The 22,136-nt window shown below is 39.6% G+C and overlaps 1 protein-coding gene across 6 annotated transcripts in view; it reads left to right on the forward strand.

Annotated features, from left to right (window-relative positions):
- LOC138103673 (ELAV-like protein 2) overlaps positions 1–22,136 on the forward strand; it is a 94,790-nt gene that overhangs the window by 41,567 nt on the left and 31,087 nt on the right. For 4 of the 6 annotated variants that reach the window (XM_069002135.1, XM_069002136.1, XM_069002138.1 and 1 more), the window contains exons 2-3: positions 1,533–1,623; positions 5,340–5,577. In XM_069002135.1, the coding sequence (XP_068858236.1) occupies positions 1,552–1,623; positions 5,340–5,577 (310 nt within the window). In that variant the 5' untranslated portion in view covers positions 1,533–1,551. The remainder of the gene's footprint in view (positions 1–1,532; positions 1,624–5,339; positions 5,578–22,136) is intronic. The other 2 variants (XM_069002141.1, XM_069002140.1) reach the window with 1 other exon arrangement.

The following is a 22,136-nucleotide window of genomic DNA, read 5'->3' on the forward strand; positions in this document are numbered from 1 at the left end:
AACAGTGGAGTCTCTAGTGAGTAAACTGAAGTCCTGTACAAACAAGTAAGCTGTCCTATTGAAGTTTTCTATCTGCAGCCTGTGGTTCACAGGAAACAAATAATCTGTGGGGTCATGCTGCTTTGCTGAGAACCATAGAGATCCAAATACATTATCTTGCATACGTCACTACAGTCTTTGTAGGACAGCGTTTTGCAGACTGTTTTAAAGCAATCTTCTTAATAAGGCTTGTCTCAACTTAAAAGAAGTCAGTTGAGACTTCCAGATTTTATTCATCTAGTAAGCAGTTTATCAACATACTTGCCTATGAACCAATGGAGAGCTTGAGAAGAGAAGTTGTTACTGTTGGTTTTGGGTTGAGACCACAGAGAATGGCATGCAAACTTGAAGTTGATACCAAAGCCTCAGTATTTTGCATGAAAAGGTGATTGAAGGTTTTTATTAACCTAAGTTAAAAATAAAGACCAGACATGAAGTCTGCTAACCATATGGACTTTGGTAGCAAACTGACTTGAAAAGTAATTTGCACCATTTTAAACCAGAATAAGCTTTGAAGTATGTCTTTATAAATCCTGGATGCAGCAGCCTTCTGAAACTTAAGTCTTTTTTTATCAGGTTTAGACTTACCTCATCTGCTAACCATGGGCAAGAAGGATCTCTTTACTAACAGCAGTCTTAAGCTCTGACAGTGGTCAGGAGTCTTTCTATTTGTTCCTATTGTGGTTATATTTTACATCTGGACTACCTGTAGTCATCTGCAAATGGCCTATTAGCTTTTGTGGTATCCTCCTAGCACTGTTCAATGTAAATCCAACTGGATTTTCAGTGATGTTTTAGTTCAAGAGCAATCTTCTTGGTTACCAAAATACTCTTACGAAAAATACTTACATGTTTTGTTCCAGTTATTCCACTTGATAAATCCTTGACTCCACTGCCACTGGTGATATGTGCAGTGGTACTTTTAAACATGTACTGCAAGGAAACTTAGTGAATACCATCTGCACAAGATTTTAATTTACTTAATTTTTAAAACATAGGATTTTTAAGAATGGACTGGATTCTAACAAAGTCATTTGTCATATTTGTGTATTTTTTTTTCCTGTGGGCTGGGAAAGACATGTAAGGGGAGCTATCTCTCAGTTGTGCATGATCATCTTATATGCTGATGGAAAATCAACTCACTGTATTTCCTTTCTTTCCTCTTCAGTCTTGAAGATTTAAAAATTTGTTTTGTGATATAGTTTCTTTTAGGCATGATGTGGTTCTGGAAGTAGTTTCCAGGGTAGATGCAGGGGTAGCTAGACTGCATTATCTTTTGAATCTTCTTAAAAATAAGCATCTTATTTCACATAAGAAAAATAATTTTACATCTGAATTTGTAAAGATTAGATTGGAATTGCCTCAAATCCAATTAAGCCACACTGCATGGACGTGCTGGGAATATAAATGCAATTACTGTAAATTTGTACAAACTGATTTGTTGCATTATCTTGCTAATCTAACATACGGTACTTTTTGTGTCCATATTGCAGACGGCAACTCCAAACTAACATGGCAGTCAGACTGTGTGATGTGGCTTCTCTGCTTAGAAGTGGTTCGTGGGCAGCAGAGCCTTGGACTGGGGTCTGTGGGACTTTTCTTAAATTCTGTAGGCTACTTTTTTTACATGTTAATAGTGCTGAGGCCATACCAAAGTCTTTTTACCTTCCATTTGGAATGCTAACTCGCTTATATGTTTCATTATAGGCTGTAGGTGGTGTTCCTATTCTGTGAGAGCCTAGAGCACACTGGCATACCAAGACAACTTTTTCTGTAATACGGTGATCTCCTGTAGAAATTACACTGCAGTGGCTTGCCTTTCTTCTAATGTCAATTAGATTTTAGTACTAATTGAAAATACATGGTGGATAATTGAAGAGTAGTACTGTATTAAAATGGTTTTGGTATGGTCTGAATTCTAACTTGCAGTAACTTTTAAAACCTGTATACTTGTGTTTTTATTATTACTATTTTAAAAGTATATTTGCCAGTCTATTCTAAGAATTTTTTAAAAACTGTAAATTTATCTCGAACTACTTTTCTGAGTGAAAAAGATTTAGTGCTTTGTCTTTTATGAACAGTTCTCTTTAGCCTATTAGTGGGGTATGCATTATTTGTAAAACATATTAGTATCACTTTATTCAGAGCAGATGGTTCTATAGCTGAAAGATGCTGAAATTTTCAGCACACACAGGCTACTGCAGCTGTTCACTTGAATGTTTGCTTAGGATCTTATTCTTGCCACCTGAACATGAAAATAAATGTGCAATTAAGAGAGAATTGAGAATTGTTTGTTGTCCTTGCTAAATCCTGCTAATTTTGATCAACGAACTCTTTAAAATTTGAGAATAAAAGATGAAAAGGGGAAAAAGGCAATCCTGCAGAGCCTCAGAGCACAGCATTGGTGACTACTACCTTTAACAGATATGCTAACATTTTGAAAAGTAATTTATCTTAATTGGGATAATCTACTTTATCATCTTTGCAGTGGACTTGTTTCATCAGTGCCAGGAGCAGGTTACCCCTTGGAGTTTGTCACAAGGGAAGAAAATGTTGTTCCAGTTGTAGCTCTTCAGAAAAACTAGATCACGCTTTTCTAATGAGTGTTCTTAATAGATGTATCCCTTTTTTGTGTTGTGCTGAAGTAACCTCTTGAAAAATACTTCTGTATGCAGAGCACAGAAATGGGTTCCCAGGAATGTCTAAGTTGTACTTCTAATAAGAAACTCAACTTACCCCCTCTTGTGTTACTAGGAAGTTCAGTTATGCAGTCCCTGAACACAGTTGACCTTATCAGCTGTTTGGATATGCACTGATTCCATATGGTGCTTTAAACAGGACTGTTAGGACAGACCCTTCAGAGGTCCTGATGCTGCTCTGTGATTTTACAAGAGGCTTTTTCTTGAGAACTCCTCTTAGCAGTTTAATTTTGAGGTTGAATTTCAGTGATTGATGGATTTCTACAGTGAACTTCTTGTGTTGAAATATGTATTTCTGGAGAATTAACTTACATAATTTTCTCTTGCATGTTGTCCTGGATAGTTGGTCTCAAACAGTGTAGGCTGCCCAAATCTTAGATATTAGCATGCCATTAAAACTCCATTGTATTTACCAGCTGTTGCCATTCAGTCACTGACTGAGATGGCAGAGAGCCTTTTGTATATGTGGCAGCTTGTGAACAAGTACTTGTTTACAAGTCCTCCAAATTATTTCTGTTGCATCTTGAAATCATACAGTCAGTTACTTTGGGGTGAGACGCAGTAGAATCAGAATGGTTTGATCTGAAAGTACATTAGAGACTCTCTAACTCTAATGCCCTTGCCATGAACAGGGACACCTTCCACTAGATCAGGTTGCTCAAAGCTCCATCCAACCTGACCTTGAATATTTCAAGGGATGGGGCATCCACAGCCTCTCTGGGTAAGTGCCTTCCCACCCTCACGGTAAAGAATTTCTTCCTAATATGTAATCTAAACCTACTCTCTTTCAGTTTGAAGACATTCCCCTTTGTCCTGTCACTACATGCTCTTCAAAAATGTATCTTTCCATCTTTCTTGTTAGCTCCCTTCAGGTACTAAAAGGCCACAATTAGACCACCCCAAAGTCTTCTCTTTTCCAGGCTGAATAAACCTGATTCTCTCAGCATTTCGCTGCAGGAGACAAGCTCCATGCCTCTAATCCAAGCCCTCCTCTGGACTCACTCCAGCAGGTCCATGTCCTTCCTGTTCTGGGACCCCAGAGCTGGATGCAGTGTTCCAGGTGGGGTCTCACCAGAGCAGAGCAGAGCAGAGGGGCAGAATCCCCTCCCTCCCCTGCTGCCCACGCTGCTTTGGATGCAGCCCAGGACACGTTTGGCTCTCTGGGCTGGGAGTGCTCATGGCTGGGTCATGTCCAGCCTCTCACCCACCAGCACCCCCAAGGCCTTCTCACAGGGCTGCTCTCCATCTGTTCAGTCCCAGCCTGTGCTGATACTGGGAGTGTCCTGACCCAGGTGCAGCACCTTGTTCTTGGTCTTGTTAAACCTCATGAGATTACCATGGGTCCACTTTTTCAGCTTGTCCAGGTCCCTCTGGATGGCATCCTGAGCTTCAGGAGTGTCAACAGCACCCCGCAGCTTGGGGTCATCTGCAGACTTGAGGAGGGTTCACTCAATCCATTTGTCTGTGTTACCAGTGAAGACACTGAATAGCACTGGTTCCAGTATGGACCCCTGAGGGACTCCACTTGTCACTGATGTCCATTAAGGCTCTGAGCTATTGACCACCAACTCTAGATGCGACTGTCCAATCACTTTCTTATCCATCTATTAATCTACCCATAAATATTACCCATTTTAGAGATTAAGATGTAGAGGAATGTGTCAAAGGCTTTACAGAAGGCCAGATAAATGACATCTGTAGCCCTTCCCCTGTCCACTGATGGAGTCACTTCATCACAGAAAGGCCATTTGGTTGGTCAAGCAGAACTTGCCTTTGGTTGCAGCCATGCTGGCTGTCTCAAATAGCTTCCCTGTTCTCCGTCTGCCTTAGCACAGGTTCTAGGATCTTCTGTGATCTTCCAGACACAGAGTAGTTCTGGAGTGATCTAAAAGTAAATCAAGTTCAAGATTCACATTTAATTGTTCTCAGAGTTCAGGGAAGGGAAAATATGAAAAAGGAATTGTCAGTTTCGTCAATTAAAAGCGTTTAGAAACCTGATTCCTGTGGTGACAGAAGTTTGGCATGGATGTTGTCAAGGAAGAGTGTATTTTCCATCACAGAGCATTCATATTCTCAAGTATCTCTTTAAAGTACTAATCTTGACTTCTGCTACCTCTCATGAGATTATACTCTTTGGATACAGTTAATGCCCACCTCTTTTTGAAAATAATCAAATACTATTACCTTAAAAGCTGCATTTCATGTTATTTCAGTAACCAGTTGTAAGTTTATAGAAATGATTACTCTTGTGACAGTCCAGTTTTGTTTGGTAACTTCTATAAGAGAAAGGCTGTGATTCCCCTAAATGAAGGGAATGGCAGAGGATGGAAACTAAGCTTTGAGTGCTAATTTTATTTTGTGAGCTTGTAAAAGATACATTTTATTTGACTGCAAGCTTTTAAAGTATTGTCTTGACTAACAGTTTAACATCCTTCTGTACTGGTGTTTGTTTGGGGTTTTTTCATGCATGTAAAGGCAGTATATGGCCTTGGCAGTACCATTTCTGCCTAGTGACAGGTCTTTTAGGTTCTTGATTGGATCCTCCTACGAGATGCTGAAATATGAATTTTGATGGTTCTTGTTTTCTGTATTTTTCATCAGGTAATTGCTGCCATGGAAACACAACTGTCTAATGGACCAACTTGTAATAACACAGCCCATGGTTCAGCCACCATAAACAATTGCTCATCACCAGTTGATTCTGGGAACACAGAAGACAGCAAGACCAATTTAATAGTCAACTATCTTCCACAAAACATGACACAAGAGGAACTGAAGAGTCTGTTTGGCAGCATTGGGGAGATAGAATCCTGCAAGCTGGTCAGGGACAAAATAACAAGTATGTTTGTTTTGGAGTTTTCTGTATCTTTTCATTTTTCCAAGCAGTGAACTCTCAGATGGTGTTCTGCAATTCTCTTAAGTAATGGAATAAATGCAGAGGGAACCAGTGCTGATGCTGCTACTCAGAAGGAACTTAGATTAATAATTTTTTGGATTATATACCCCAAAATTAAGCATCTGTATTGGCGTTTCATTTAGGTTAATTTGAGTGCTATAAATGCTAACAGGACATTTAAACCTGTGTTTCGCAGTACTAGGAAAGAAGATTTCACGTGTGGAAAAGCAGATACAAGGTTTCCTTGAACTTTAATTCAACCTCATTGAAGTTAGACTTCAGCTCTTGTTGATGCAAAGCTGCTTCTTTTCAGGGATGCAGGTAATGAAGCTTGTACCTTGGAAAAAGGGCAGATTACCTTACTTCATAGGTAAGCTGCTTTTGCATTGCAGCACTTGAACAGTTTCTTTAGGATGCCCACTTGAATCAATTTGTGCTCTTTAGCTTCCTTGTTATTGAACAGTCTCTGGCTGACTCTGTTGGCATAATATTGTGGCTTCCCCTATGCCTCTGAATAACCAGCAGATGACTTACTCATAGGATGTTAGGTAGTGGGATGGGGAAATCTGTGAAGTACCCTGCTTTAGCATGTTAGTCTGGGATACTGAAATCACTGGTTTTAGTTGTTCTGGCCTGACCAAACCTCAAAGTAATCTTTGCTCTTCAGTGTGAAGAATACTGAATGTTCTTGGGGATGCCAAAGAAACCAGACTGGGCTGATGCCACAACTTGCTGTCTTCAGGTGAAATCTGGTTGATGGAGAAAACAAGCCTTTCTCTGTAGGTGATGAATTCAATGCTTTGAAACAAAATGTCCCTTCCTTAGGAGTTTCCTGACCTCTTGTTCTGGGACTGGAAAGATGTAACTGATACTTCATCAGTTAATGGGATGGCTATTCAAACGCAGTTTGTCTCTGTCTGGCATATCCCACATATTTAGCATTCCTTGTCAAAATTGCTTAGGAATTACTTCAGAAGCTACTGCAGGCCCACAGAAGTGACCCTCAAGGTCTTAATGATCAATGTCCAAAGTGTCCACATCCTTACACAATGGGTCTGATGTTCTGTATGCCAGAAGCGCACCATTGCCGCTACATCGTTTCAAAAGACTCCTTACCTGGAAATTGAGCTAGTCTTAATTGTCTCAAGGTGTGCTGTTTTCTATATAGCATGAATTGATGTCTTAGAAGGATCCTGAACTTAAATTACATTCTCAGTAGCTGAGAACTCCAGAGTTGAAACTAATGGAGATAGTTTTTCTACTTACCAGAGAGCAGCTCCTCAGCTTTGAGGCATACTTTCAGCTGTTAGCAAAAATGCTGCATCAGTCTTATTCCAAAAGGTTTTAGTATTTTAAGGGAGATTGAGAAATATGGTGTCTGACCTTGTAACTGCATTAGGAGCAATATTTCTGATTTAAGTAGCCTGGAGCAAGATAACAAGTTTGTAGACGCTGAGGAGAAAGCTCTTTAGTTCCAGTCCTGTTCTTACTCATTTTCAGGTTTTCTTCAGAGAGTTCTTGAAAAGAAAATTTTTCTTCTAAGTCCAGAACAGGGATTGTTATCAGGCTCTATGAAGGAAGAGATTTGGCATGAATTTCAGAGTTTTATAGGTTTAATTCCTCTGTTAAAATGTAATTTTCTTTTGTCCTTCTTAAATGAATTGTCATGAGTGCTAGTTACTTGTTGAGTACATTTAAATGATAAATTTAGGGTAGCACAGAGGTTGAAATACACTCCTGTACTTATGCTATCACCGAGGTCTGTAATGGCTTGTGTCTCCACTGCTCTGTGCCTGCTAGTTTGCAAACAGAGTGGAGTTTGATCGCAGCACATGAGAGCCAATCCAGTCTTGTCCTTGGCTTAGAGAGGTACCATCCTGCAAGCTCGATTTCAATGACTGTGTTTCGCTTCATGGCCACTATCACTGGTGGGTAAGGCCACCAATAGCGAGGAAGTAACCATAGCCCACAGATCACTGGGACAGAGATCAACTTGTGTACCCCAAAGGGCATCCAATGGCAGCTGCGCCCAGTAGAAACCACAGTCCTGTCCTGAGAGTCAGAGTTAGAGCCGCGATTACTGGATTGCCAGTGCCATGTGTTATCTTGAGGCCAGCCACTGTTACCTTGACCCAAATATTCATGAGCATCCAGTGGATTTGAGCCAAGTTATCTCCCACCCTATTATTTAGTACTCACTCTGTGATCACATCTGCAACAATGAAGTGCACATGCATTATCATAGAATCACAGAATGGTTTGAGTTGGATGGAACCTTAACATGCATCTGATTCCAGCCTCCTTGCCATGGGCAGGGACACCTCCCACTTACAGGTGAACTGCCCCATTTCCTTGAAGCTGTCTGCATACTCTAGGATTGAGAGGAGTTGAGCTTGAAGGCCTTCCTGCTCTGGAGAACCTGTTGAAGGGGAAGGAGGCACCCTGGAGCTCACTTACTGATTTTTTGTGAACAGTTTGAAGTCCAAATCCTGATTATTTTATTGATTTTTAGCTAGGGGTTTACTTGTGAATAAGGTAAGAGAGAAAGCTGATCTGTGAAGGTTCCTGATGGTCATCTCCAAGCATGTACTTAATGAGCACAACTTTCTGTTGGGGCAACATTAGTAGCTGAAGTGAATTCTGCTTTCTCTATTAGTGGAAAACCATTGCAAGTGTTATCAGTAAGAATTAAGATAGCTGATTGCTGTTTTGTTGTTTTACTGAAGGTAATTAAATTAAATGTGGATGGTATTGAAGATTTTAAAGGGTGCTGAAGAAGAGTCTCTCTTCATGTGAGAATCCCACTGACAACAGCATCTGATAAGTGGGTCATGAACGTCACTTTTATCTTCACTTACTAACCAGAGAATCTGTCAGGAATGAGTCATTGTGCCTAGATATTTTAGAGTCTCTGTTAACTCTTACATGCTTTTCACTAATGCAGATGTATGTCACTACAAATTACAAAACTGCTGCTTAAGTTAATTGTGGTTGTACAATGGGTAGGAGACCCTGGTCTCAGCAAAGCAACGTAACTGAATTCCAGGCAGCCACTCTAGATAGCTGTTTAATTTACCTTAAGTGCTGCTACATGTTTAAAGGCAGCAGAGATAACATCATATAATGATAACGTTTTCTGTAATCTAATGTTAGGCATGTATAATTATAAAAAATAACGTAAAAATACTCTTAAATGTTAGGGAAGGGGGTAGAATGGGATTAAATTTAATTATTGGAACTGCCCCTGGTCAGGCACTTGAAAGCACATGCTTTCTCCTTGCACAAGATAGATGGATTTAGCAGCTTTTGAAAAAATAGAAGACAGTAGTAGCTACCACTTAAAATGTGAGAGATACCATAGTATGGTAAACATTTTCTGAACCTACTTTTCTGAAACTTGAATATAGGTAAAAATGTGACTGTAGTCTCCTTAAAAAAAACCCAACAAAGTACATTCTTTTACCTCCCACTGTTTTTAGTACAAATTCAGCTGTATGTGTGGAAGATTAATGCCTAATTTTCACATCATGGAATAATCTCCCTCTTTTCAGAAGTGCTTGTAGTATTGTTAGCTAAACTGAAACTTGTGGAATATAGAATCCTTAATTTCAGAAAGCAGCTAACTGGGATGTCTTAAACTTGGCTTCAAAGCTCTGGTATATGCTTATAAAATTCACAACTTACTTGCTTTAAAAGAGAACCTGCTTGTGAGTAGGTCTGGTTTTCTTGTCTCCTTAACTGTGTTTGAACTACTAATAATGCTTATATGTGGATTTCATTTGCCATTTAGGATGTCTCCGTTTTCTGTCTAGAAAGTGAGGCAGGATGTGCTTAGGGACCTAGCCTGGGACTGTATTTCACATTCATAGACTTGTGTATGAGCTGTGAAGCTATGGTAATACTGTTACCTTTAGTACAAGGAGACAGCTGCTCTGCACCTGAAAACTTCATTATTTCCTGCTGCCTTCTACCATCTCTGCTTGAAGATAAAGTCTACTTTAGGACATTCCTGCTGATCACTGATGCATGGCATGTTTTTCAAACTTGATCCAGCTGCCTTACTGTGGAGCTTACACGTTGGTTGAAAGCCTGATCCTCTTACACACCTTTTTCAAAAAAATCTGTGTTCCTCTTTGGCTTGTGGCTGGTAACTGTCCGTCACATTGTGGTGGCATTTCTTTATGGTGAACATTATAGGCTCACGGGGTAAAATTAAAGTTTTATGTGACCCCTTAAAAATTTCATAGACTTTTCCAGTCTAGAGTACAATCCAGAGTGATGTAGTCTAGTCTACAGTACATTGTGATGGACACTCATGTAGAGGAAGGGTCACATTTCTATCTCTTACACCTATTTCTGTAAGACTAAAGCTAACAGGATATCTTGTTGAATTTTTAAATTTCATCTTGTCCTCTTGAAGATAATAGTTTCTCAGATACTTTGAAGTACTCTCTCATTCCTGTGTTGCACAAAGTGAAGTTGTAAAATGCAGCACACAATTCAGATGTCTAGAGCTGTCGTTGTAGAAAAACTGCCTGAAAGTTGAACACTTCCATAAAATTGTTGAAGCACCTGTGTCAGTATGTTTGCAACTAAAGTTTGTACAGAGAATTTTAGTTCTCATGCATGTTCTCTGTTTTCATTGAAGTACCATGGTAATAAATGCAAAGGATTCTGAGTTGGTCAGAGAAGTAGAAAAAAATATCTAGAGTTGTACGTGGTGTCATCAGATGGTGTGTGTGTTGTTCACAGTGGTAACACTGGTCACAATTCAGTGTGGGCCGTGTATATGCTTACAGTCAGTGCAGTGTTAGGAGGGACTCTGCTCTATCAGATCCTTGGTTATGGAGAACTCAGTCTCTGGTGCAGAGTCAGAGGAAACACTTGTCACAATGCTGATTTATAGTCTGCCAAAGCAGCTGAGGCTGTGACTTGGAGAAGGATTTTCTCTTCTGAGGGGTAAGTGCCCTGTTTCAACAGAGCACAGCTGAAAGAAACACTGATTTCTTAGAGATGGCTTTTATGCTTGCTGTGACTTGTTCAGCAATCTTCTGATAATCAAGGGAAACCTATTTATGTCCTCAGTGGAAGCAATACAAAGTGTGTTGTCTGACTGGCTGCTTAAATCTAGAACATGTGACACTTGTTAACCTCTGTAGTGTTCTCTCTTTCTATCATAACATTGTGAATGTTAGTGTCTGGCAAGGGCAGAGCCGTTGGAAACCTTATGCCTTGTCAGTGCTACTGCATATCTAAAACTCCTGACTTTGAAAGTGATCTCAGTTGAGGCTGGACTGCCAGTTTCTTTCAAGTCTCTTGTCACTGTTGCTCTGAGCAGTGTTAGCTTTCTCTTCAACTCCAATAAATCTTTCACTTCCCTTAATGGAATTTTTAATTTTAGGGCATATAAACTACAGGAAGATGGGGAAAAAAATACGGTCATGCCTTAATCTGAGGCTCTTAATCTGGGGCTTCTTGCTTCCTTGAAGAATAAGGTAGGGTGCCAGGTAGGTGGGTCATTTTCCTTTTTATGTCCCAGAGGAAGACAGTGTGGCATATTGGTGGAGTGGGTTAGTGTTCAAAGTTACTTTATTTACAGTGTAGAAAGTTTTAAGTATTCCCATGACAAAAAAAAAAAAAAAAAGAAAAGTCTGACCGTAGTAGGGCAATGAGTAGCTGGAATTCCAGGTATTTGCTCATATAGTACAAGTGCCTGATATAGAGAGGACCACATGAATGAACAGAGTACAACAACTTTGTCATGTTTCAGGAGCAGTTTCCTACTTTTGTGAAACTCCCCAGCTCTTTTTCCTGCTTAGTCTTCACTCCCAATGTGTTTGATGTTTGCAGTCCTATATCACTCTAATGTATCGGATGTTTTTGTAAGGTTCTGTGCACTTGGCTGGGAGGGTGGAGTAATTTGGCAGCTAAAGGAAGCTGCCTGTGCTTTTGTGGTGCGCTGAGTTTGTGATATGCAGAGGTACTTGCTAGCTGCTGCTGAATGGTGTGCTGAGATGAGTGAGTTTGTCAGCCTTACAATTTCTGATTAGGGCAGAGATGTGGACAAAAGGTGCTGCCTGGAAAACTGTGCCTTGCCAGCAGAATGTGTTGTGCAAAACTTGACTAAAGTGTGAAACCAAGAATAGAAACCAAATGGGATTGGCGGCAAATTTCTATTTATATGAATTTGTATATATTTATGTGTGGTGACTGACTGCTCTCTGGAGCATCTTGCTCAAGACCTTGAAGCACAGATCTTTTGGGGACAGGGAGGGTTGATCTTAAAATCATCTTTTTAATTTTCAAGTTCATGTTTTAAAATGCAGTCTCTTGGTGTGGCCTGGGGACTTGGTGAGTTGTAGCACAAAGTTAATAAAGTGATCTTGAACTCTGTGTGCTTGTTGGAGAAAAGTGCAGCAGCAGAGTACTGGCTTACTTGGCTAGCTTGGGTGTTTGAAGAACCATCCTGTTTGGACTGCAAGGATAATCCTGAAAGAGTTAAGTTTCAAAGAAGCCTTAAGTGTGGATACAGAGCACAACTAAACATCTTAAATCCATTAAGGGGTTGGAATTAAATATGTCTTAAAGACCCTTCCAACCCAGACCATTCTGTGGTGTTTTATACTTCTGATTGCTATTTAATATTACTATAAAGGATTTAGCAGCATTTAATGTGCCTTTTCAGAGTAAACTGTGTAATTTATTGAACTTTGCATGTCTCCTGGAAATGAGTGATGTAAACAGGTGAGGATGAAGGAAATTGTTTCCCCTTGTATTACTCTAGATAGCACTTAATTGTCTTTGTACTTCCATATGATTTTCATTGTTACGCAGGCACAACACTGTTTTGACTTTTCAGAAGTTCATAGGCTTTGTTTTTACAAGTAAAAAAGGTAGAAAAGACTTGTTTGACTAAACCTGCCAGGGATTCACTCTTAGTGCCAGCTTTGTGGAAACAAGCTATTTTTAAAATTATTATTCATCCATATATTAGCCTGAATTAATGAGTTGATCTCAATATATAGCATAAGCAAGGCCTTGATGTTTTAAACATTTAACTCTTTTTATATGACTAAATAAGATTAGGGACCTTTCTGAATGTAGTGAATCAGAACATCACTGAATCACTCTGCTTTTCAGCAAACACTCTGCTTTTTCTTGGAGAGTAATGCAATATACATTATCTTGCACTTTTCTGCAGATTACTATTCACTTCTGTCAGTGACTGCCATAACTTAAAAGAAGCCTGTGAAAGCATTGGGGTTTGCAAACTGGCATTGGTCCTGTAGTGATACGGACTGTTTTCTGTGCTTTTAGCTAAGGTAGTGGTGTTTGCTTGCACATTGGGAGTCCCAGGCTGCCAATTTGGTGTATCTCACCACTGTTTGCTCTTTCATACATGTATGTAGGTATATGTTGTTGTTACAACTTAGTGATCCTAGGCCAGCTGCTTGAATAAGTGTGGATTTTAGTGGGAGCTAGTGTGCGAAAGAGACCTTTTGTAACTTGAAGTTCTTACAGTGTAACTGCTCCCCCTCAGGGTAACTGTGCTGTGAGATTAGAGCAAAATATTTATAATAACAAAGGTACGTTTCTGTAGTATCTGCCTCAGTTTGGTTAGTGATGTAATTGACCTGCACACCCTGAAGATTTTACTCCAAGGATGTCGTGTGGATTATAAGGACCTGGATGTCCCTACAGAAAGTAGATACTTTCTCTCAGCCTCCACAAGCTGAGTAACAAGACATCAAGCTGCAGATGCCTCTAACAGGTTAATGGCTGGTCCATTATGTATTGAAGTAGCAAAGTATATTGTGTTATAGAAGCAAGACCTTAAAAAGATGTGCAAGGAACTTTCTAGCTGCATGTATTTATTTTCTGTAATATATATATATATATATATATATACATTTTATTTTCTTCTATCATGGTACTTCATCTGGCAGTTCTTACTGTGAAAATTTGCCAGACTGTCATTGTGGTTTTCTGTGTACAACTCCAGAAAAGGGCTTATTATACTACTCTTTATGGAATTCTATCTTCTTGGAGTACATCAAGTCAGAGTGGAAGTAGATAGAAAGCTGTAGAGTGCTAGAGAATAAAAGTATGCAAGCCTGTGGTTTTAGTGACCTTATACTTTAATCCACAGTAAAGAGAAAATAACTGAGAGGGCTCAGATCCTGCATTTCATTTTAGGATTCCTTTAATTTTTTTTTTCTAAATCTACTAATTCCCACAGTTATCAAGGACACAGCCACATTATCTTCAGGATTTCTACCCTATTGACCAGCTGTTGAAATTACTTTGGTTTTTCCTTTGCTTATTTGAAGCATTTAGTACCATTTACTAAAACAGAAGGGGATTTTTAATCTGAATTCTTTCCTGTCTTCTGAGTTTCTGGATCTATTGAAGATAAGAGTTGCTGGTTTTTTTGTAGTCTTTCTGGTAGCTGTGGCTTTGTGCACGTTAAGCCAAAGCTCTTTTTGAAATGCACTTGGAGTCTAATAATGCTGCACAATGGTTATGAAGTCTTGCATCTAGAGTAGGATGCATTGATTATTTAACTTCCCCACTCCTCCCCACCACCTTCTAAACTAAAAAAGCCAGGCTTACTTACGGAAGAATTTTGCTGTGTTCATGTAAGAATTAATTGTTTGTGGAGACATACTTCAGTTTCAAATAATGAAAACTTCGGCTTTTCTCAGCATATTTTTTTCCTATGTGCATTTACCAACTGCAAAGAGAAATGGCTTTCTCCCAGCTACTCAGTATTGAAGATTAGTAGTTGTTCTTGTTTGTTAATTACAGCTGTTAAAACTGAAAAAAGGATGTTCCCCTTGGACATACTTTCAAGCACATATTTTTTGAGTTGACAGCTAAGACTTATGCTAGGGAAAGAAACTATGTTTTGAGGACAGTTTATCATTTTTTTACGTTTTTTTATTCATCAGTAAAGACCAGGAAAAAAACCCAAACAAACCATCTGATTTAAAGCAACATTGGAAGTTAACATATGAAAAAAGTTCTCTGGAGCAGGGAAATATTTTTCAAACTTAGGATCATGGTACATTTCCAGATGTCTTTCAAAACTCTAAGAATAAGTAGCAGATAAAACCTGGACAAAAACCAAATCAAAACACCCATTCCAAAATAGTATGTGTTTCTGGGAAGTTTGGGGTATGAATTTATGTTCAGGTGTATCCTGGCTTTGGCTGGGAATGGAGTTCCTTTATTCTCAGCAGCAGGTACCGTGCTATGTTTTGGAATCAGTATGAAAATAATGTTGATAACACACTGATGGTTTGGCTGGTGCTAAGCAGTGCTTACCCTGAGTCAAGGACTGTCCAGTGTTTCATGCTCTGCCAGTGAGCAGGTGTGGCAGCATAGCCAGGTCAGAGGACTTGGACCTGGGATAGAGGGTAGGATTTGCTATGAACCAGCAGATGGTGAGCAGTTATTATTGTCTATCACTTGTTTTTCTTGGGGCTTCTCTCCTTTTTTATTTCCTTTTATTATTAGTATTACATTTTACTTTGTTTTAATTGCTAAGCTGGTCTTCACTGGCAAGATTTTAATTCTCCTTCTCTTTTAAACCAGGATGTGAGGGGGAGCGTTTTTAGTTGTGGCCATGTGTTCTTAGCTGCCAGCTGGGTTTAAACTACAACAAAGTGTCATGCCAGTTTTTTGCTTGGGTGAGCACATTACCGCAGGTTTTGAAACACCTCAGCAGTAGAAAAAAGTGCTCTACATCCATTTGCTTGTTCAAGGTGACTAGGTGGGTACAATAAGGCAGAATATTTAAAACTGCTCGCTGTATCCCTGACGAGGAACAAACTGACTGCAAAAGAAAAAACGGAGGTGCCTAGAACATGTTACTACTAATAGCGGTAAAAATTGATGGGTAAAGCTAGCTTTCAAAAAAGTAAATTGGTTTGGCAAATTCTACGGTGTTCTTTCACTTTGGAGTGTTAAGGAGCTTCTCCTTGTAATATGACAAGCTAGTTTGTAAGAAAGCCTGGGTGTCTAGTGCAGTCTTCATTATTTCAAGTAGTTTGTGTCTGTTGCTTGTTATGTTTGAACACAAGGCAGTAAAGGGCAAGATTCTCAGTGTTCCTCCTCCTGTAGTGTCCATAAGCGTTTGCTGTTTCTTTTGCTTGTGCAACAGCATGCATCTTTCCATGCAGTCCCTGCTTTCAGCCATGCTTTCTGCGGTTTAGATTTCCTATTTGGACATGGTGTATCTCTGTTAATAACCTTCAGTTGATGTCTCTTCTGGCTTGCTTAACATCTTTTATCAGGTTCATATAATGCTTAGCATTCATGGTACCCCCTACCACTGGCTTTCTCCACTTGCTGCAGGGAAGAACCAGAGCTGCACCATCGTTTTTGTACCCAGCAACAACAAGCTTCTATTGATGAAGCAGCTCATGAACAGCAGATGATGCTCTTCTTAACATGTGAACAACTATAAGCTGTAAGGCAGGAGGATGTCACCAAATTAATAAAGAGTTGAACCTGGCTGAGATTAGACATAATCTACTTAATGTAGGGCAGGATATACTGTCAAATACTTTGGTCAGTGTTTGATCCTTTTCATTCATTCTTCAACTTTCATTATTCCAGATTTAGAGCGATAACTAAGAAATGGTTTGTGAGAAAGGCATTGAAGTATCAAACATTGAAATCTAGAAGTGATCATAGTTTACAGGTATTTTCTTGCAAGCTGCCCAGCCTTGCCTGCTCAGTGATGTATGAGTTGTGTGTTCAGTTAATAGAATCCATCTGCTGGAACTATAAGCAAACTGCAGTTAAATTGGGCATGGCTCAATGACTTAGGCAGGTTCCCTCATTTTGCTAAGCTGCTTTTAAAATGCAATTCAGGCCTTAACACAAACTAAAAAGTAGTTTGAATCTTGGAGAGTAATTTATGTTAAGGGTAAATGGAAAGGAGGTAACACTGATGGTATTCTCCACTTACTCATTTAGTCCTTCTTATACACCACAGCCAGATACAGTTCTACACTTAAATGTTTGAGTTGTATGTCTGAGAGTGTGCTCCTAGCCTTATTTGCTGTCAAGATAATACTGTGGTAGTCTCCATAGCATTAATCACAGATGACAGTAGAGACTTTCAAAGATGCATCAACTTTTTTGTAAAAGAGCTGGTACCAGCTGAATGATATCTTACCTTGGCTCACAAGTCCTTTGTGGGTTTGTCACTCTGCAGGATCACTAGCATATTGTAGAGCATTCCAATGTCTTAAATTGCAAATTCACACAGACAAAACGTTGAGTGTTTCTTACTTCTATATCTGAAACTCCGTTAAAGTTTTTATGTTTCTGAAGTTGGGCTAGAGTCTAGAAGTACTATTATCTTTTCTGTGGCCATACTGGACTGCTTTTAGGACAACACAGACTACTGCTTGCAGCTTGTAAGTTGATCTTAACGTAATCCTCTGGGTTTTCTGTAGTGCCACTTCTGCTTTTGTGTACTGGTCATGGAACACATCTTCACTCTGAGATTTTTGGAGACTTGCAAAAAATTGTATGAGTCCATGAGATGAATTCTACTGAGAGCTTTATGTATGGTCTTCTTTGTTGTAATGGATGTTTCTTATAAGAGCGTTCTTCCACCAGTGTGTATATCTTCTGGAGTGATGAAAGGAGAGTAAAACCTAATGTCAGTTTGCTGTGAACTTGACTTGGTCCTGGTTATAAAAATATGAAGCTGACTGGTTCTTGCAGTGGCTTAATGGATCTTTGCCAATTAACTTGATTCACAGAGACAGAAGTTTACGGCTTTAAACAAAGTTTAGTTTATTGAAAACAGTGTTTGTAAAATGAACACTTACATGACTGGAAGTAGAAAATACATTACTATTCACTAAAAAATGGACTATTCTCTTTCAGTCAAGGTCTGGATGAGACATTTTGAAGGAACTAGCACTGAAGGCAGTACATGAAGTTAAATTATAAAAAGAAATAAGGTCCTCAATCTTCTAGAATTCTTAGGAGTTCTGTTTCTGTAGACTTGTAGACAATGACTTAAAGTTCCTAGACTTTATTAACCTCAGAATTGTGTTCTTCACTGTAATATTGATGCAAATAGTATGTCCCATTTGAGTGTTTTTTTCCAAGGTAGATTTTTTTTTTACCATTTCTTCTGTGATACTGGTTATATTCCTATAACTTAGTCTTTTGCAATAAGATCTTTTTTGCAGAAGATGAAATAGCCAATATGTCTGAAATTATGATATGGTGAATTCAGTGTCTACTTTAGAAAAATCCCATTTTTTAAATGTATGCTTATCAATCATTTTTGGTTGTCCTCTGTAAATGCTTGAATGTGTTATTTGCTATTTGGACTTCTAATTTTCCAGAGTATGATTAGTCTCTGCTTAGCTTTTGTATTAGACCATGAAACTAGTTTTATACCTTAGTGGTGTTTATTAATTTTAAGATCTATTATTAATCAGGTGTAAATGTTATGGGGTTTTTTGTTTTGTTTTTTTCTTTTTGTTTGACATGTCTGTAAGGAGGGTCATTTATGACAGTTTTGGGGTTTTTTTTCCAAGATTTAGTTAGCATTGATAGGATTCAGTTAGTGGGGCTGCTTTTCTTACATTACTTTTACCTGTTAATGAGAACTTTGACACAACAGCTCTTCTTGCTCCTTAAAATGAACCAGTACATCTCATAGAACTCATTCAGTCTTCCTTGATTAGTACATTCTGAAAAGGTTTTGAGAGCTCGACTGATTGTAGACTTCGTCTTGACTCTGTTTGTTGTGTTATCTCCTTTCCACTTGCTCTTTGATACTGTTAATTATCTATTTTTTTTGACCTTCAGACATTGCAGGAACGTTTAAGAATTACAGACAAGATGCAGGATTATCTGGGTACTCTACTAATGTAATTAACAATTGCTTCCAAAAGTTAGCTTGCTCGGCCCTTGCACTGGGTATTACGTAGCTCTGATGGGAAACAGCAGCCAAGGACTCCCTCGTGTGGTGGGTGTCCCAGGCTTTCAAAAGCATTGTGCTGCATTGTCAAAAGGCTGCTCTCTTCATTTTAGTAGAAAGTGTGTGTTGAAAGTGGTTGACTGCGAGAAGAAATGCAGCAGTGGAAACTCGTCTAGTACTGAAGTTGCTCTCCTTTCAGCAGCTGCTAGTCATCTGGTAATAATACCATTGTATACTGGTGGAGCAGTGTTGGGGGGAGGGGGGAAGATACCAGCTGTGTGCTCAAGTGAAGAAGTAGTTTTACAGTACTGGCTCTAGATTCTGTCAGGGAAGGCAAGCTTCTCAGTCATGTATGTAGGAAAATTGTCTTTAGCAGCAGCTATGTAGAGAGGGAAATAATGAAAATACGGGTTTAGTAGATAGCTGGACAGCAGGAGACACCAGACCAGGCTTTATATAGGCCAGAAATTTCTAGGGTCAAACCTGTGCAAATTTCTGCCCAGAAAACATTCGGAGAAGACCTAGTAGAATACCAAGATGCTTTAGTCAGTCATGAAATAAAACCACAATCTTAATCAGCTGCTGTCTAATCATGGTGTTAGGCAGAAAGCAATACCCATTCTTCTCAGGAGCTATAAAATGTTGCAGGACTACTGAAAAGGCAGCATTTAAGTTCACTGTGCATTTGTGAGGGACTTGACCTCTCTTGAAACAGCTTATTTAACTACAGTCAGGTTAAAAGTCATATTAATCTACCTTTCAGGTCTTACTTTTAATGTATACCACATAGTTATTGAACACTTCCATGCAAAATGATAGTTCAGATAGCTGAACTCTTAGAAACATAAAATAGTTTGTATTGTAAGGGAACTTAAAAAGATCATCTAGTTCTAACCCTCCTTCCTCAGACAGGGACACTTTTCCCTAGAACAGGTTATTCAAAGCCCCATCAAGACTGGCCTTGAACTTCTCTAGGGATGGGGCATCCACAGATTCTCTGGGCAGCCTGTTCCAGTATCTAACCACACTCAGAGTAAAGAATTTCTTCCTTATACCTGATCTAAACCTGCCCTTTTCCAGTTTAAAGCCATTCCCCCTTTTCCTATCACTATGTGCCCTTGTAAAATGTCACTTTCCATCTCTCTTTTACGTACTGGAAGGTGCTATGTGGTCTCCTGGGAGCCTTCTCTTCTCCAGGCAGAACAAACCCAGTTTTTTTAGGCTGTCCTCAGAGGAGAGGTGCTGCAGAATCTCACCCCTCACCCTGCTGGCCAGACTGCTTTGGATGCAGCCCAGGACATGTTTGGTGCTGTGGGTGCTCATGGCTGGGTCATGTCCAGCCTCTCATCCACCAGCACACCCAAGTCCTTCTCACAGGCCTGTATGTACTCTATTCTTGGCCCACCCTGTGTTTGTCCTTGGGATTGCCCCGACCCAGCTGCAGGACCTTGCACTTGGTCTTGTTGAACTCCATGAATCCTCACAGATGCACGCACCTTTCAAGCTGTCCAGATCCCTCTGGATAGCATCCCTTCTCTCAAGTGTATTGATGATACCACGCAGCTCAGTGTTTTCAGCAAACTTGCTGAGGGTGTCCTTGATCCCATTGTCCATGTTGGTGACAGTGTAACAGTGCCAGTCCCAGTACTGACCCCATAGGAACACTACTTGCCACTTGTACCTGGTGTCCACTTGGACATTGAGCCACTGAATGCAACTCTTTGAGTGTGAACATCCAGCCAAATTCCTTAGCCACCATCGAATCCATGTTTCTCCAGCTTACAGAAAAGAACAGTGTGGGAGAGTATCAAATGCTTTGCTCAACTCCAGGTAGATGGCATCAGTCACTCTTCCCTCATCCACTATCACTTCAACCCTATTGCAGAAGGCCACCAAATTTGTCTGGTACAATTTGTCCTTAGTGAAACCATGGTGGCTGCCGTCACCTCTCTGCTTTCCATGTGCCTTTCCATAATTTCCAGGAGGATCTGCTTCATGATCTCACACACAGAGGTGAGACTGACAAGCCTATAGTTCCCCTACGTTTTTTATCTTTATTTCGCTTTTTGAAAATGGAGGTTATGTTCCCACTTTTCCAGTCAGTGGGAACTTCCGTCAGACTGCCACAGCTTCTCAAGTATGATGGATAGTGGTTTGGCCATTTCCTCTGCTGGTTCCCTTAGGAACCCATGGATGTATCTCACCAGGTCCTATGGACTTGTGCACACCTTCAGGTTCCTGAGATGGTTTCAAACCTGATGCTTTTGTACAGTAGGTGGTTCTTCATTGTCCCAGTCCCTGTCGTCGCCTTCTACGACTTGGGCAGTGTGGCTGGAGCACTTGCTGGTGAAGACTGTGGGGAAAAAAAAGTTGTTCAGTACCCCTCAGACTTTTCTATACCCCAGGAAACCAGGTCATCTTTCTGTGGCAGGGAGGGCCCACATTTTCCCTAACCTTTTCTTTCACCAAGGTACCTATGTAGACGCTTTTCTTGTTCGCCTTGATATCCCTGGCCAGATTTAATTCTGTAGCTTTCTGAGAGGCCTCCATCCTGCTTTAAGGAATGTTGCTGCTACTTTTAAAAGCAAAACATTAAAAATGGATAAGTCCCACCTCTATCGCATCTACTTTACATGACCTCCTTTCTCTGTGGATAGCATCTATTTGTTCTGAATATTGGATAGCACAGGATTTTCTTCAGGCTTTTATAGCTGTATGAATTATTTATTTATAGTTTATAGGAAACACGAAACAGCTTGCGTAGCATGCAACTAGTTTATCTGTGGTTCTTCTCTGATAAGTACTGTGAATTAGCCTGTATTTTTAAAGCTAAAAAAAAATGGCATCTTTCAAGGCACAATAGTAAATGCAGGAGCACTGTGACCATAGCTATGACTTCCTACTTATTTCTTTTTCAACTTGAAACTTCTTTGATCTTCTGGTGATGAGTGCCTATGAAGTCTGTCTGCTTTCCTTTCCTAAATACTGAATCAGTGTGTTCATTACTTGTTTTTTAATGGTAAATTACTTCATTTATGCTTTTCTAGTGTACACTTGGATCTCCAATCAGTCTCTTGTGCAGTCTTTTCAAAGACTGATTAGAATTAAATTGTTTGAAATTACTTTTTGCCCTTCCCCTCTCAAAATCCATTCCATATATTGACTGTAGTGCCAAAAGCAACTTGGCACTATCTAATAAATTACTGTTTAATTTGGATCATCATACGTGAGCAATCAAGTCATATTTATGAAGCTCAAAAATGTGAAATAAAAATTGAACAGTTTCCCCTATTAAACTAAGTAGCATAGTGCTTTCTGCAACTGTAGGCCATAGAGGCTGAACATCTGTCAGTCACTAATAGTGGATATAGCATGTCTAGGTTCAAAGAGATGCCTAACTGAAAAGACTTTTTGCTACTTGTGCTTGAATTTGACTTTGTTACTAGTGTCAGTTGCGTGAAACACAAAATGTAATTAATAATTGTGAACTTCCAATGCAAACTTGCAAATCATAGCTTTTATTCTAACTCCATTGCTGTCT

Source organism: Aphelocoma coerulescens (assembly GCF_041296385.1).
Source record: "Aphelocoma coerulescens isolate FSJ_1873_10779 chromosome Z unlocalized genomic scaffold, UR_Acoe_1.0 ChrZ, whole genome shotgun sequence".
NCBI classification, from domain to species: Eukaryota; Metazoa; Chordata; class Aves; order Passeriformes; family Corvidae; genus Aphelocoma; species Aphelocoma coerulescens.